The sequence below is a fragment of the Schistocerca cancellata genome, chromosome 11, assembly GCF_023864275.1.
Source record: "Schistocerca cancellata isolate TAMUIC-IGC-003103 chromosome 11, iqSchCanc2.1, whole genome shotgun sequence".
In the NCBI taxonomy this organism is placed as follows: Eukaryota; Metazoa; Arthropoda; class Insecta; order Orthoptera; family Acrididae; genus Schistocerca; species Schistocerca cancellata.
Window position 1 is genome coordinate 88,284,651 of NC_064636.1, and position 14,748 is coordinate 88,299,398.

General features: G+C 38.2%; 1 protein-coding gene across 1 annotated transcript in view; it reads right to left on the minus strand.

Moving 5' to 3' along the window:
- The window catches only part of LOC126108798 (synaptobrevin homolog YKT6), a 37,090-nt gene that overhangs the window by 15,532 nt on the left and 6,810 nt on the right, over positions 1 to 14,748 (minus strand). The window contains exon 2 of the mRNA XM_049914160.1: positions 1,076 to 1,176. Coding sequence (XP_049770117.1) covers positions 1,076 to 1,176 — 101 coding nt within the window. The remainder of the gene's footprint in view (positions 1 to 1,075; positions 1,177 to 14,748) is intronic.

Consider the following 14,748-nt stretch of genomic DNA (forward strand, 5'->3'; position numbering starts at 1 on the left):
TAATTTTTGCCACACAATGATTTTAAGTGATGTAAGTCAAATGGTTCAAATGGCTTTAAACACTATGGGGCTTAATATCTGAGGTCATCAGTCCCCTAGACTTAGAACTACTTAAACTTAACTAACCTAAGGACATCACACACATCCGTGCCTGAGGCAGAGTTCGAACCTGCGACTGTATCAGCAGCGCAGTTCAGGACTGAAGCGCCTAGAACCGCTCGGCCACAACAGCCAGCAAAGACGTTGTCTCACATCTTGTTTTGGTTGTAGGGCATCACCACCCCAATGAAGTTTCATCAGGTGGAGAAACAGAACACGAAATGTAATGTAAGACATGAACTAGCCATCTGAAGATGAACATATCGGTTCGAAACAGGTAACTGTGCTGTTTAAATAAATAAATAGCACTGTAAAAAGTGGCTGGTTGCTGTAGTCTTCTGTGTAAGAGTCAACCTATAAGATGATATTTCTTTTGCGCATATATTAGTTTTTGGAATGTAGGTCGGTCATCAGCAGATTCAAGCATCAGTTTTGTTGTGACTCGATCAGGGTCAGTACACATCTGACAGATTTTATTTGTATTTGCTGCCATTACAATGCACACACACAAGACAGCAAGCATGATACTTCCAACAAACCTTCCTTGTAAGCATTTGCAGCAACAATCATTTCTGTAAGTATTCCTGGTATTGAGACCTTATTTGTATAGCATACGAATCGTGCTACCTTGTATGCTTTTGTATGTGAATAGGACCACTGAAGACTGTCTTCTCATTCACACTAGTTTCAGCAATAAGAAAGAGTCTTGAGTAACTCTTTGGTAGTTAACAATGACAGTCTGCCAACATTTTGACAATGACAGTCTGCCAACATTTTGAAGATGTGAAAGACTGCTTACAGTAAAGATTTGGGGAGCATTCTACTTGAAATAGCACACAAATCAGAAATGGACTGCACATATTTGTGACAAATACATAACAAATTGAGATTTTGCTCAAACAAATAAATCTGCAGCTTTCCGTCAGTGCAGAGAAATGGTAGACATTACTAACAGGCGACAATAGTGCAATATTACCTTTGTGATGAGCGTGTGCGCTACGCGATGCGGGTACTCTTGGTCTGAGATCAGCACACCAGCCAGGTTATCCGCACGAACGTAGACGTGGCACATGTATTCTGTAAAACATTGCGTTTATATTCAGTTACCTAATGTTGTGCTCTGAACTTTAATCATATCTCTACGCATTGCCCAATAAACAAAATTACCACTAAACCAGACAAGTTGTTAAGCAGTAGATACTTAAGTGCTACCCATGCAAACCCTGGGCAGATTGCTACTTCTGAGAGTCAATTTTCTGAGTTTCCATGCAGTCCTCATTTCTCCTCCATTAAGGGGACCACACCGTGGTTCAGGTAAAAAAAATTCGATTTTCAGTTTTCATCATGTTTTGACAGATTAAGGTTTTATTTAAGTACTCTGAAAAGAGTTTTGCCGAAAAAAATTTTTTTCGAGCATTTAAAGAGCATTTCCCTACCCACGTGTGTTTATGTGCCACGACCACTTTTCTGTCACCGACTTTTCTGCATATATTTTAGATCTTTATATCCCCTACATTGCACATTAGGGATTTTCTTTTTTATTTTTCTTACTCCCAAGTGTGTTGACTATCCTTGAAATGCAACGGTCAGTATTCTTTTGTTTCTGCTGTTTGTAACAACATGCTTTCAAACACTTGGTTAGTTTTGTTCAAGTGTGATTGCGAGTAGTGGTTATAGAAAACTTGCAGGTATACTATGGGCAGGCAATTACAGAAATAAAGAAAATCTAGAGACAATGAAGAGAGATGTTTGGGCCATATTCTTCCATAAGTCCTCTACTGATAAGCCATGTATTGTGTCCATCAGGAGAAAATTTGTCATGCAAATACAATAGGGCTCAGGCAAGTGGAGAATCTTATTCTCACCAGCATTCTCTTTCTGCTGCTGTTATTACAACAATTAAACCTATTTTGAGAGATTTGTCTCATCCTGATCTTCTAAGGAAATGTCTGCATGGGCAGATATAGAACCCAAATGAATGTTTCAAGAGCATAATTTGGAACTGCCTTCCTAAAACTGTATTTGCAGGCATGCATACATGAAACTAGGAGTTCATGATGCTGTTATTTCATTCAATTGTGTTAATATTGGAAAGTGTTTGGTACTGAAAAAGCTGGGAATTAATCCTCGTGAAAATATGACTGGGCTGCAACACTGCGATAAAATGATGACAGCCGATGCAGACAGGTCTGCATCTAATATAGACAAGAAAGCAAGACAAACATCCAGGAAGGAGAAAAAGAAGCTGGAAGACTTGCTAGAGGGCAAAGAAGGGCCATCATATGCAGCACAACAGTTTTAATTAACTGTAAGTAACAAATTTCAAAAGTTTTTTCTTTAAAGTCAATTTCCCACAATCTAAAATTTTCAGTACATATGTCCCATTAAATCAGAAACTATCATAGATAAATGAATGAAATTTTCAGAGACTCTGCATAACATAAAAAGCCACCTCTGGTACTACATTCATTAATATTCCCCCATTAGGAAGTTCACAAAAAAATATTTTCTGCAGAAAAACTTAATATTTTTGTTAATAAATTTAAAAAAGTATTTCTTAAAACCTATAAAATGGAGAAAGTAGATTTTAGTAGAGTTGACTATTATCATCATGTAACACACAGTAAAAATATTAAGGTCCTACATCAAATAGTTTTTTTCAGAAATGGGTCAAATACTTGCCTAAATTAACATGTGTTAGATAGGCAGGGTGTGGTCCCCTTAATTATCAGTTCATTTTGTTCTCTTTTTTTCCCCAGTTTTGTTCTCCAACTGCACTTCCATTTCTCAATTATTTGTCTGCACGAGTTTCTGTCTGCAACTTCTACAGAATTTATTTGGGCTCTTTCTAGATATTTTGTCTGTCTTCTTGTATATTTTAAAATTGTGTACGCATCTCTTGTTGCTGGGAGACTGTGGATGTGATCATAAAATTTTAATCTCCTTTTTCACATGTTTGCTGCAAGGTTGGTTAATTTTTCTGTTTTCCAGAATTTTAATCTACAACCAGTACAATTCTGTTTGGCCTGAGAATCTGTCCCATAATACTGCTTCCCCTTTTTTGCATGTTTCCCATCTTGTCTTCTATGAGCAGTTAATGGTTTCAGCGGCGTCCATGGTTTCTGGCTTGATGTGTGGAGAAAAATGTTTTGTTGTAGACACTGTGACTTCTTCCGGAGACCCTCTTGACTTTCAGTACACAAATTTTCTGTAGTATTATTTCTTCCCCAGTAGGTTTACAGAGATCTAGACCAAGTCTTTTAAAAACAGTACCTGCCGCTAGGCCATTGACAGACACAGGCAGAATGTCTCGCAATGTTGTTTGTTATTCAGTGAGCACAATTGATTGCCATGGTTACCAGTGGAGAAATGCCTCATCTCCTATGAATGCAATGCTCTGTTGCCTCGGTAGATGACAGTTTTGGACACAGGTTTATATCTGCTGTTTATCTTCCTCTTGGAATCCTCTAAAATCTCCAATGTTTCTTGGTACGAGGGCTGTAGATTTGGATCTAATACTGTTCATTTCAATAAACTACTATGTTATCTACCTGTGAACCCGTGTCTATGGCCCTCTGAGTCTCGTGGACGAATAGCGCGAGCTGGGTTTCACACGACCATCTTTTTCGAAACCCATGCTGATTCCTACAGAGTAGATTTTTAGTCTCCAGAAAAGTCATTATACTCGAACACAACACGTGTTCCAAAATCCTACAACTGATCGACGTTAGAGATATAGGTCTATAGTTCTGCACATCTGTTCGACGTCCCTTCTTGAAAACGGGGATGACCTGTGCCCTTTTCCAATCCTTTGGAATGCTACGCTCTTCTAGAGACCTACGGTACACCACTGCAAGAAGGGGGGCAAGTTCCTTCGCATACTCTGTGTAAAATCGAACTGGTATCCCATCAGGTCCAGCGGCCTTTCCTCTTTTGAGCAATTGTAATTGTTTCTCTATCCCCCTGTTGCCTATTTCGATATCTACCATTTTGTCATCTGTGCGACAATCTAGAGAAGGAACTACAGTGCAGTCTTCTGCTGTGAAACAGCTTTGGAAAAAGACATTTAGTATTTCCGCCTTTAGTCTGTCATCCTCTGTTTCAGTACCATTTTGGTCACAGAGTGTCTGGACATTTTGTTTTGATCCACTTACTGCTTTGACATAAGACCAAAATTTCTTAGGATTTTCTGCCAAGTCAGTACATAGAACTTTACTTTCAAATTCATTGAACGCCTCTCGCATAGCCCTCCTCACACTACATTTTGCTTCACATAATTTTCATTGTCTGCAAGGCTTTGGCTATGTTTATGTTTGCTGTGAAGTTCCCTTTGCTTCCGCAGCAGTTTTCTAACTCTGTTGTTGTACCACGGTGGCTCTTTTCCATCTCTTACGATCTTGCTTGGCACATACTCATCTAACGCATATTGTACGATGGTTTTGAACTTTGTCCACTGATCCTCAACACTATCTGTACTTGAGACAAAACTTTTGTGTTGAGCCGTCAGGTACTCTGTAATCTGCTTTTTGTCACTTTTGCTAAACAGAAAAATCTTCCTACCTTTTTTAATATTTCTATTTATGGCTGAAATCATCGATGCAGTAACCACTTTATGATCGCTGATTCCCTGTTCTGCATTAACTGTTTCAAATAGTTAGGGTCTGTTTGTCACCAGAAGGTCTAATATGTTATTGCCACGAGTCGGTTCTCTGTTTAACTGCTCAAGGTAGTTTTCAGATAAAGCACTTAAAAAAATTTCACTGGATTCTTTGTCCCTGCCACCCGTTATGAATGTTTGAGTCTCCCAGTCTATATCCAGCAAATTAAAATTATGAAAAGGATAGATTGCTACTCGCCATAAAGAGATGTTCGTTCGCAGACAGGCACAACAAAAGGACTCTTGTCTGAACTGTGCTTGTGTGAATGCGTTTCTCTTTTAGAAGAAGGCTTTTTGGCTCAGCTGTATAGCAGTCTTTTTGTTGTGCCCGTCTGTCACTTAACATCTCCTCTATACTGTGAGTAGCAACATACCCTTTTCATAATATTCGTGTTTTTCCATTCTGGATTTTTCCCTTGTTTGATTTTGCCTAGCGGCTATTCCTATTTCTAGTATTCATTCCATGAACTGACCCTGTTGGTCTGAAAGAGAGACCCATTTCAGTCTCTGCTCCCAGTTACAGTTTCACAGTCCCTATTCATTCAAGTGCATGGCTGGTTGATTGTCATGCCCACATAAATGGCTGTGCAAAAATATAGCAGAGCTGATGATATGACTGAAGTAGGACTTTTCTTGTGAATAAAGACATCTAGATTGCTTAATTTACTTCTTTACTTATAATTAGGGCTCTTTTTGTAAAAAAAGAGAGGTTCTGGTACTGTGAGCTTCCAGGTGTTTCGAAATTTAGACTTTCTTCAAATGCTATTTTAACACTTTTCTTACCATTTCCAAACTGTGAATGTAACATCTATTTTACATTGTTTCAACCGCAGCAAAATTCCGTTGTACCACACCTCAAAATCTGCACTTTTTTTTTTTTGGCACACCAGTCTGTAGCGTTGCAAATTGAGCACTTCTTATAACTATGTTTCAGCTATTGCAATAAAAGTTCTGCATGGACACAGGTCGTCTCACAGACACTGAACTTTGCTTTAAAATTTCAATGACAGTACTTAGCTAATGCATCACAACAAATGAAGAACTATATTCAGTGTCTAATGTGCATTTACTGTGTCTGTGGCTCTTGGCATTACTTGCTGATGATGGCAGTTTGTCGATATTGACTGTAGCCAAACGTGATAGTATACAATAGCCGATGACAATTTCTGCATTAATAATTTCTTTCGAGAGAAGATATGAATTTATCACATTTGGTTCAACATGAAGAGCAGGAAGAAAACCAAATGTGCTTAAAGTCTGACCACCAGTGAAGCAAGAGGCCTAAGTTAGGATGGAATGCGACAGTTTGCTTGTGATTTGGCAAAGCTAATGAATCTCTACACGGAAATATGATTGCTGTAATACACAGATTTGTAGCATAGCCTGAGACGTTTGTCACTGCACAAACCTATTTGTATGTGCTATATCCGATTTTACCAAAAAATTTGACTTGTGGTTAAACTCTAACCTAATAGAACGAAATAGCAATTAACTTTGTTTACGAGCCATATGATATTGTGAACAAGCAATCCAAATGGCTATGCTGAATAACTTTTCTTTTTTGAAGCAGCGTGCAGCCTCATTTCCTTCTCTTTCTGGTCCCTGCTTACTGTAAGCCATACATGTATATATGTTAATTGGGTCCGTTCTTTTTTTGGCATTATTTTTGTGGCCTTCAATAAGCTTAACGAATGTATGGCATATGACTCTTTCCTGTAGAGAGAGATCTGCAAGGTCCACCCAGTTGATTTTACACAGCTGTAAAATTATTGTTGTGGTCTTCACTCCAGAAACTAGTTTGATGCAGCTCTCCATGCTACTCTACCCTGTGCAAGCTTCTTCATCTCCCAGTACCTACTGCAGCCTACATCCTTCTGAATCTGCTTGGTGTATTCATCTCTTGGTCTCCCTCTACGATTTTTACCCTCCACACTGCCCTCCAATGCTAAATTGGTGATCCCTTGATGCCACAGAACATGTCCTACCAACCGATCCCCTCTTCTAGTCAAGTTGTGCCACAAATTTCTCTTCTCTCCAATTCTATTCAATACCTCCTCATTAGTTCTACCCATCTAATCTTCAGCATTCCTCTGTAGCACCACATTTCGAAAGCTTCTATTCTCTTCTTGTCCAAACTATTTATCATCCATGTTTCACTTCCATACATGGCTACACTCCATACAAATACTTTCAGAAACGACTTCCTGACACTTAAATCTATACTCGATGTTAACAAACTTCTCTTCCTCAGAAATGCTTTCCTTGCCATTGCCAGTCTACATTTTATATCCTCTCTACTTCGACCATCATCAGTTACTTTGCTCCCCAAACAGCAAAACTCATCTACTACTTTAAGCGTCTCCTTTCCTAATCTAATTCCTACAGTGGCACGTAAAATAAAAACACAAAATGCACAAGCGTGCGTGGGGTAGTGACGGGGCAAGGTATGTTTGTATGTGTGGACCGACAAACACAGCAATGGCCATCAACCAACTAACGGCAAGAGGAAAATCCCACAGCCAATCTGAGCGCATGGCGCCAAGATTCCATAGTTTAAAAATGGCACATTGTCGACCTACACAACATTAGTAATTTTGGTTCCTACTGGCATCAACTACCCAGGGTTAAAATTTCATGACAATTTTTCTCCACCCTGTATATGACTTGTGTGTTCACCCTATCATCTGCTCACAGTGATAAAAAAAGTGTTCTTAGGAGTCGCTTGTTTTAAACCTTTATACGCATGAAAACAATGCAACAATTGCTGAAATTCATTGTTGAAAATAACTGGCATGCAACAATTAGTCTATCTGGCCTCAGTTGCTCTGTCTTTTTGTGAGACAGGTCATATCTGTTTGTGGTGCGGCCCTGTCATTCCACTTGAATAAAGTGCATTTTAAGTTAATTAGTGCTCAGTTAATTGCAATTGAAAATGTGAATTCATGCACTGTTGGAAAATTACTAAAAACACCATGTCATTTGGCAAACTATACCTTAGTGAAAACTCTACAAAAGATAGAAGAGCTGAGTGAAGACCAAAGAGATTTGATATTGCTACAATCAAATATAAGCTTTCCACAAGATCATGAAAATGCTACTATATGTGGACATCACCGATAGTATTCCTTAAAAGGTTTTGAAAGTTATCATATAACTTGTTGTGATCCTTTGAAAAAACACAGGCAAGCAGTTAAAAAAATCTTTGAGGTCAGTTTGCTTGTCTTTGCCTAAACATTAAGTGCTAAAAGAATCTATATAAAACCAAGCCAAAAACTGTGCACAACGTGTTGTAAGATTTGTGAACAGAAAATTGACATCAGTGATCAAAATGAAAGCGAAGTGGATGACCCACTGATATTTCACGAATCAGTACTGAAAAGTATCGAGGATGCAAATAAAACTTTACATGATTTGGGGTGCTCTCCCTTGAAACTTCACTCCATTGCAAATTACAGCAAGGCTTCATATGGCAAAAAGAAGCTAGGAAAAGTAAAGCACGTTTGGGAAAGGAAAGTGTGCCAGACGTTACACTGCAGTATTGAAGATTCTGACCATAGAGAAGAAAATTTTAACAATGAAATTGTAAAGAAAGCAGAAGATTTTGCTGACATGATATTGTTAACGAAAGAAAAAGTGGCTGGTGTAAGAGTACCTGAAAAAAATTCAAATTTTAAATTTAGCTCCACCCACCCTCTTGGTCAAAAGAAAACAGTGTCAGAATTCAATGTTAATGTGTATATAGTTATAATAGAAGGAAACATTCCACGAGGGAAAAATATACCTAAAAACAAAGATGTGACTTACCAAATGAAAGTGCTGGCAGGTCGACAGACACACATACGAACACAAACATACACACAAAATTCAAGCTTTCGCAACAAACTGTTGCCTCATCAGGAAAGAGGGAAGGAGAGGGAAAGACGAAAGGATGTGGGTTTTAAGGGAGAGGGTAAGGAGTCATTTCAGTCCTGGGAGCAGAAAGACTTACCTTAGGGGGAAAAAAAGGACGGGTATACACTCGCACACACACACATATCCATCCACACATATACAGACACAAGCAGACATATTTAAAGACAAAGAGTCTTTTGTCTTTAAATATGTCTGCTTGTGTCTGTATATGTGTGGATGGATATGTGTGTGTGTGCGCGCGAGTGTATACCTGTCCTTTTTCCCCCCTAAGGTAAGTCTTTCCGCTCCCGGGACTGGAATGACTCCTTACCCTCTCCCTTAAAACCCACATCCTTTCGTCTTTCCCTCTCCTTCCCTCTTTCCTGATGAGGCAACAGTTTGTTGCGAAAGCTTGAATTTTGTGTGTATGTTTGTGTTCGTATGTGTGTCTGTCGACCTGCCAGCACTTTCATTTGGTAAGTCACATCATCTTTGTTTTTAGGTATATTAATGTGTATATAGTTTAACAAGCAAGGGTATTTTATCAGTTCCTAAACCAAAATGGGGGAAAGTTGTTGCTGATGAAGTGATAAAGACTGCCACTGATTTCTACCAAAATGATGAATAAACTTGAATGTTACTAGGAGTAAAAGACAAAGTTAGCATTTAAAAAAAAAAGAGAAAGAGAAAAGTTCATCCTTGGCAACTTAAGAATGTTGTACTCCTGTTTTAAATAGGAGAAACAGAACATTAACATTAGTCTTTCTAAATTTTGTTCGCTAATACTGAAGTGGTGTATTTTAGCTGGTGCTGCCAGCACTCATTCAGAGAGAGAGAGAGAGAGAGAGAGAGAGAGAGAGAGAGAGAGAGAGAGAGAGAGAGAAGTGAGAGTGCACGCGCATTTGGGGGGAGAGGGTCCACCAAAAATGTAAAACTGCTTTTGGTTGCAGAACACACTGAATCAATATACAAAGAACTTAAAAAAAAATGTGACTCTGAAAACTATAACTGCCTGCTTAATCACTGTGATAATGGTCCCAGTGACTGTCAGAATTATTAAAACAGAAATTGGCGTACAAGGATGCTGATACTGAAACTGAGTTCAGCCAGTGGGTAAACACAGATCATTGGGCAGAACTGGTAAAGCAGTCTGCAACTGTTGAACATATAGACTTGTTGGTAACAAAATTACTGGCACTTAAACCACACTCAGTTACATTTAAGTATCAGTCAAACTTACTGAAAAAATTGAAAGAAAATCTAATGCCAAAAAAAGCAATTCTGTTAACAGACTTTGCTGAAAACTACAGTTTTGCAATTCAGAATGAAATTCAGTTACCACAGGACAAGAAGGAGCTGTACAAACCATACCGTGCATGTTTATGTGGTAAATGAAGAAAGTAAATTGGTAATGAATCACTGCTTTATAAGTGATGATATGGAACATGATGTAGGATTTGTAAAAGCTGTCCAAAAAGAAATGGCTAAGTGGCTGGCAGAGCATTACCCATAAGTCAAGAAAGTGCATTATTTTACTGATAAATGTGCTGCTCAATATAAGAATATAAAAAAAGCTTTAAAAATTTGTGTGACCACAAAAATGATTTTTCTAGTGATGCTGGGCATTCCTTTTTTGCTACTAGCCACGGTAAATCTGTATGTAATGGTTTGGGAGGAACTGTGAAATGTATAATGCAGATTATGCACGAACAACAAATGCATCTGGTGTTTAAGATTCAATTTCTTGAAAGCTAATATTGACAAATGTGGTTTTTTTTCCTTCACTTCTTTGACAAAGTCAACATAGATGTCCTATGCAAGAACCTTGATAAGTGATTTTTGACAACCCGCACAATACCGGGTACCAGGAATTTTCACCATTACAAACAACTTCCTTGTCATTCTTTAGAGATTAGAAGAGTAACTTCTTCTGAAAAGCCTTCCTTGAATTTTTCATTAAATGAAGATGCCCTACAATGGACACGCACTCATCCCCAACAAAATTCTTTTGTAGCAGATGTATATGATGACAGTTGGTACTTTACCTTCATTAGAAATGTCTGTGATAGAGGAGGAGATGTTTAACTACTTTTTATCCACCCACTTGGACCAGCAGTCATTATTTTGGCCCGAGAAGGAAGACTCTTGTTTTGTGCCTTTGGAAAACATTTTATGTGCTGTTCGTGTACCTAAATCAACATCATTAGGCAGAATGTGTTACTTTAATGAAAAAAATATGAAGTTGACACAATATAATTTGTCGCAGTGGATTAAAAACAGAGATGCTCTTAAGCAGTTTCATTGATTGTTTCAGGGATCATCACTGCTGACCATGTACATTTTAAATTAACATTAGTCTGGCTAGAATCATTGTTGTTTAAAGATGCTAAATTGACACCCTAAAGAAAGTTAAACTGCATAATAAAAAAAAGTTTCATTTAAATTTATAACTTTCGGCTGTGTGCTTTCATGAGGCCTGGTGGTGAACATAATCTGATTTGAATGATCCTCTGAACAATGATGACATGTTAAACGAACATCCAATATCTATCAAAACCCTGGGTGACACTTCTTTTTTTAAAAAATAACATCAAGATTTTGATAAAAATAAATCTTATATCAGCTGTCGGAAAGTGTTTTATATATTTAAAAATCACTGTTGGGACCACAGCAGCTCAAGTTGCTTTTCTGTATTCCCATAAGTCAATAATAGGTTTTTTTCCAATGAAGATACATCCCTTCTGTGACATATGGGATGCTGTGTTGAAAATAAGATGTTTTCTGTTGTTGTCGTTGTCTGAAGTAATGTAATCCAAATGACAAACTTCAGATGGTTCTGAGCACTATGGGACTTAACATCCGAGGTCACCAGTCCCCTAGAACTTAGAACTACTTAAACCTATCTAACCTAAGGACATCACACACAACCATGCCCGAGGCAGGATTCGAACCAGCGACTGTAGCAGCAGCGCGGTTCCGGACTGAAGCACCTAGAACCGCTAGGCCACAACGGCCGGCTGACAAACTTCAAATGCACCATTTACCTTTGTACAGATTTCCATTCCCCCCCCCCCCCCCCCCCCCTCAAACTACATGATGTATGTGGAGAAACTTTGCACTGACTATTGCCATGCAGAAAGTAACAAGTAGAAAAAGTTTTATGATAATCTGAAGCAGTGGGTGTTCAGGTATGGATGATCTTACTTAGAATTTTTTTCCATCACAACACAAAGTATTGTTATTTCAGAGATATTTGTGTGTCCATTCATAGAAAATCCATTAATAATTTTATTTTATTACAATGTGTACTGTCTTTGGAATTATTTAAGACTAATTATAAGTTCCCATCAAATTGGAGAAATGTGATAAGACACTTTTCAATGTGTCTTTGTGTCTCTACTTTTTCCGGAAATTGGGAAGTGACCTATTTTAATTTTTTTTTGTAATTAACTGCTTAAATAATTATGTCTGTTAAGTAGGTGCTTCTCTTAACTTATGAAAAGATTCCAAGTCAAAGCTTCATAAACACCTGAGTTATGGGCATTTATATAAATAAGTACCATTTTGTACTGACATTCTTCAAGAACCCAGTTATCAGAATATCACTACGTTTAAAATTTGACATAAAAAAAGTTTCAGTCTAAGAACAAAAAGAGTTTGCATCAGTTGTAAGTATACACAAATGTGCAAAGTTTCATGAAAATCTGAGATGACAGGTGACATGAGCCACATGATTTGATATGGAATGAGCCCAAAACAATCGTATTTAGCATCAAAAATAGGAATGTAATTAACATAAGAAGAAAGTAAACATTAGACATGAGCCTGGCTGAGGTTTTAGGCAGTTTACCCTCAGTTCAGTGGGTGAAAGGTCGGGGTCAATATGAAGAGTAGTTGTTGATTGGTTTTGTTGGGCGCTCAACTGCACGGTCATCAGCACCTGTACAAAGTCCCATTTTTTCACACAGTCCAATTTTTTTACTAAGTCCAATTTAGCCACTCTCACAAATGAAGAAGATGATGATATGATGAGGACAACACAAACACCCCGGGCAAAGCAAATCCCCGATCCAGAGGCAGCAACGCTAGCCACTAGGGAAAAAAAAAAAAAATTCCTCTGAGAATTATAGGTAAAGAAGCTCCAGGTAAATTAATGGTGAGCAGAAGGTGGAGCAGGCAGTGGACGGGAGGGAGGGGGTGGGGGCGCGAGGCACACAACAATAATGACTTACCTTTCCTCTACGCTGAGCTATGAACCAGCCATGAGCAGTGGTTTCACCACAGTTTATAAACAAAGGTAATTTATATGGAATAATATTCATACAATTATCAAGCTTTGATATATTAAGTATTTCAAAATATGTAATTTACAATAGTCAATTTCACTGCCCAGTTAAAAATACAGAATTACCTGAGAATTTGTGAAATTCTGTAATTCCCTGAGAATTCCAAATTTTCCTGAGAAATCACGACCCTGATATATGCTACAAGTAAGAATAAGAAGCAGTTTGTAATGAAACATGGAATGTATGAAATGAAGACCCTACACAAACTTCCAAGTAAATGGTGGCACAACATGAACACCTGTGACGGACTAAGGCAACGTATGGCAGCAGTAGGCTATCCAAGTGGCCACCCTCTTCCTTCCGGAGAAGGATAAATAAATAGTAATGAGCTGTCCCTTATTAGTCGACCACAATAATATTGCATGCTGGAGTAAGGTAACTTCGTTCAGCTTATCACGAGTCAGTTGTAATTGGGGTTGATAGTATATGCACAACTGACCTGAAGGCATTGGCAATGCAATGTGTTGAGGTGTTCCTTAGTCGCCACTGTACTTTTTTACTGTAACATCACCTCGCATTTCTGACAACGTCCAATGCAATGATACTGTGGTCGAGTAGTACACACCTTGCTTCTGTTCAACAATGGAGTCATTGCTGCCACTTTGCTACGATACTGTAGGATCGCAAATGGCAACAAGCGGGCTTTCTATTTTTGGGAATGGAGGACTATTAATATTTTATAAGGAGCAAATAAAATCTGTACTCTATTAGACATCATACTTAAACCAATTTCCTTTAGCTCCCGTAAAGAATGTGATAAATATTTTGCTTTATTTTCAGTTTGTTTAGAAAGTTTACATAATGTGCAATTTGATTACTACAACGATACATGCTCTTCATCACTGTGATGGGCAATGTCATGAAGAGTATAAAGAAGCAGTATGGACCTGAATTGAAAGCAATTGTGCCTGCTCACAATATAATCTTGAGAGGTATAAATGAAGTCCAAGAAAACTGGAATATATTCACAATCACTTTGAGAAGGCTGGTCTTAAAGTCAGTGAATGAAAGACTGTGGCCATGAAGCTAAGCAGGCGGACAAGAAGATCAGCCCAAGTTACAGATGAATGGAACATCTGAGGAGGATGTGCAACATTCGCCAAAATTGGACAGTGTGATGGATTGAAATAACTCGACTCGAAATTAAGTTGTAAACTGTACATATAAAGCTGCCTACTTTTCCATCCCTCCCTTCCCCCTCCGCCACGCACGCCCACGTGCGTGCGGAGAGAGAGAGAGAGAGAGAGAGAGAGAGAGAGAGAGAGAGAGAGAGAGGTAGGTTTGTTGCTGCATACTGAACTCCTTTTTGAGCCATTGACAGCTTCAACAAAGTGTAGTAATGGTAATTTCTTCCTCTACTGTCATAGGCATGTATGTCACCAGTTTTCTCATACTGAAATGGATTATTTATAATGAACCACATCACATATGTATTGTGATGGTGCACTTAAAATGGCCATCTCCTTGAAGAGGTACCTACATGACGATTATAGGTGAATACCACATATTATTCTTACTGCTCGCTTGTGAGCAATCAATACTTTCGTTTGATGATTTACCCCAGAAAATTATTCCACGAGAATAACTAAAAGTAAACATGCAAAATATGAAAGGAGGCTGATTTGTTAGTATCCAAGACTGCCAATTATACTAAAAGCAACAGCAGTTCAATTTAATGTTTAAGAAGCCCAGTTATATGCTTCTTCCACTTCAGGTTTTCAACAGTATACATCCCGTACACTCAAACAAATTTGG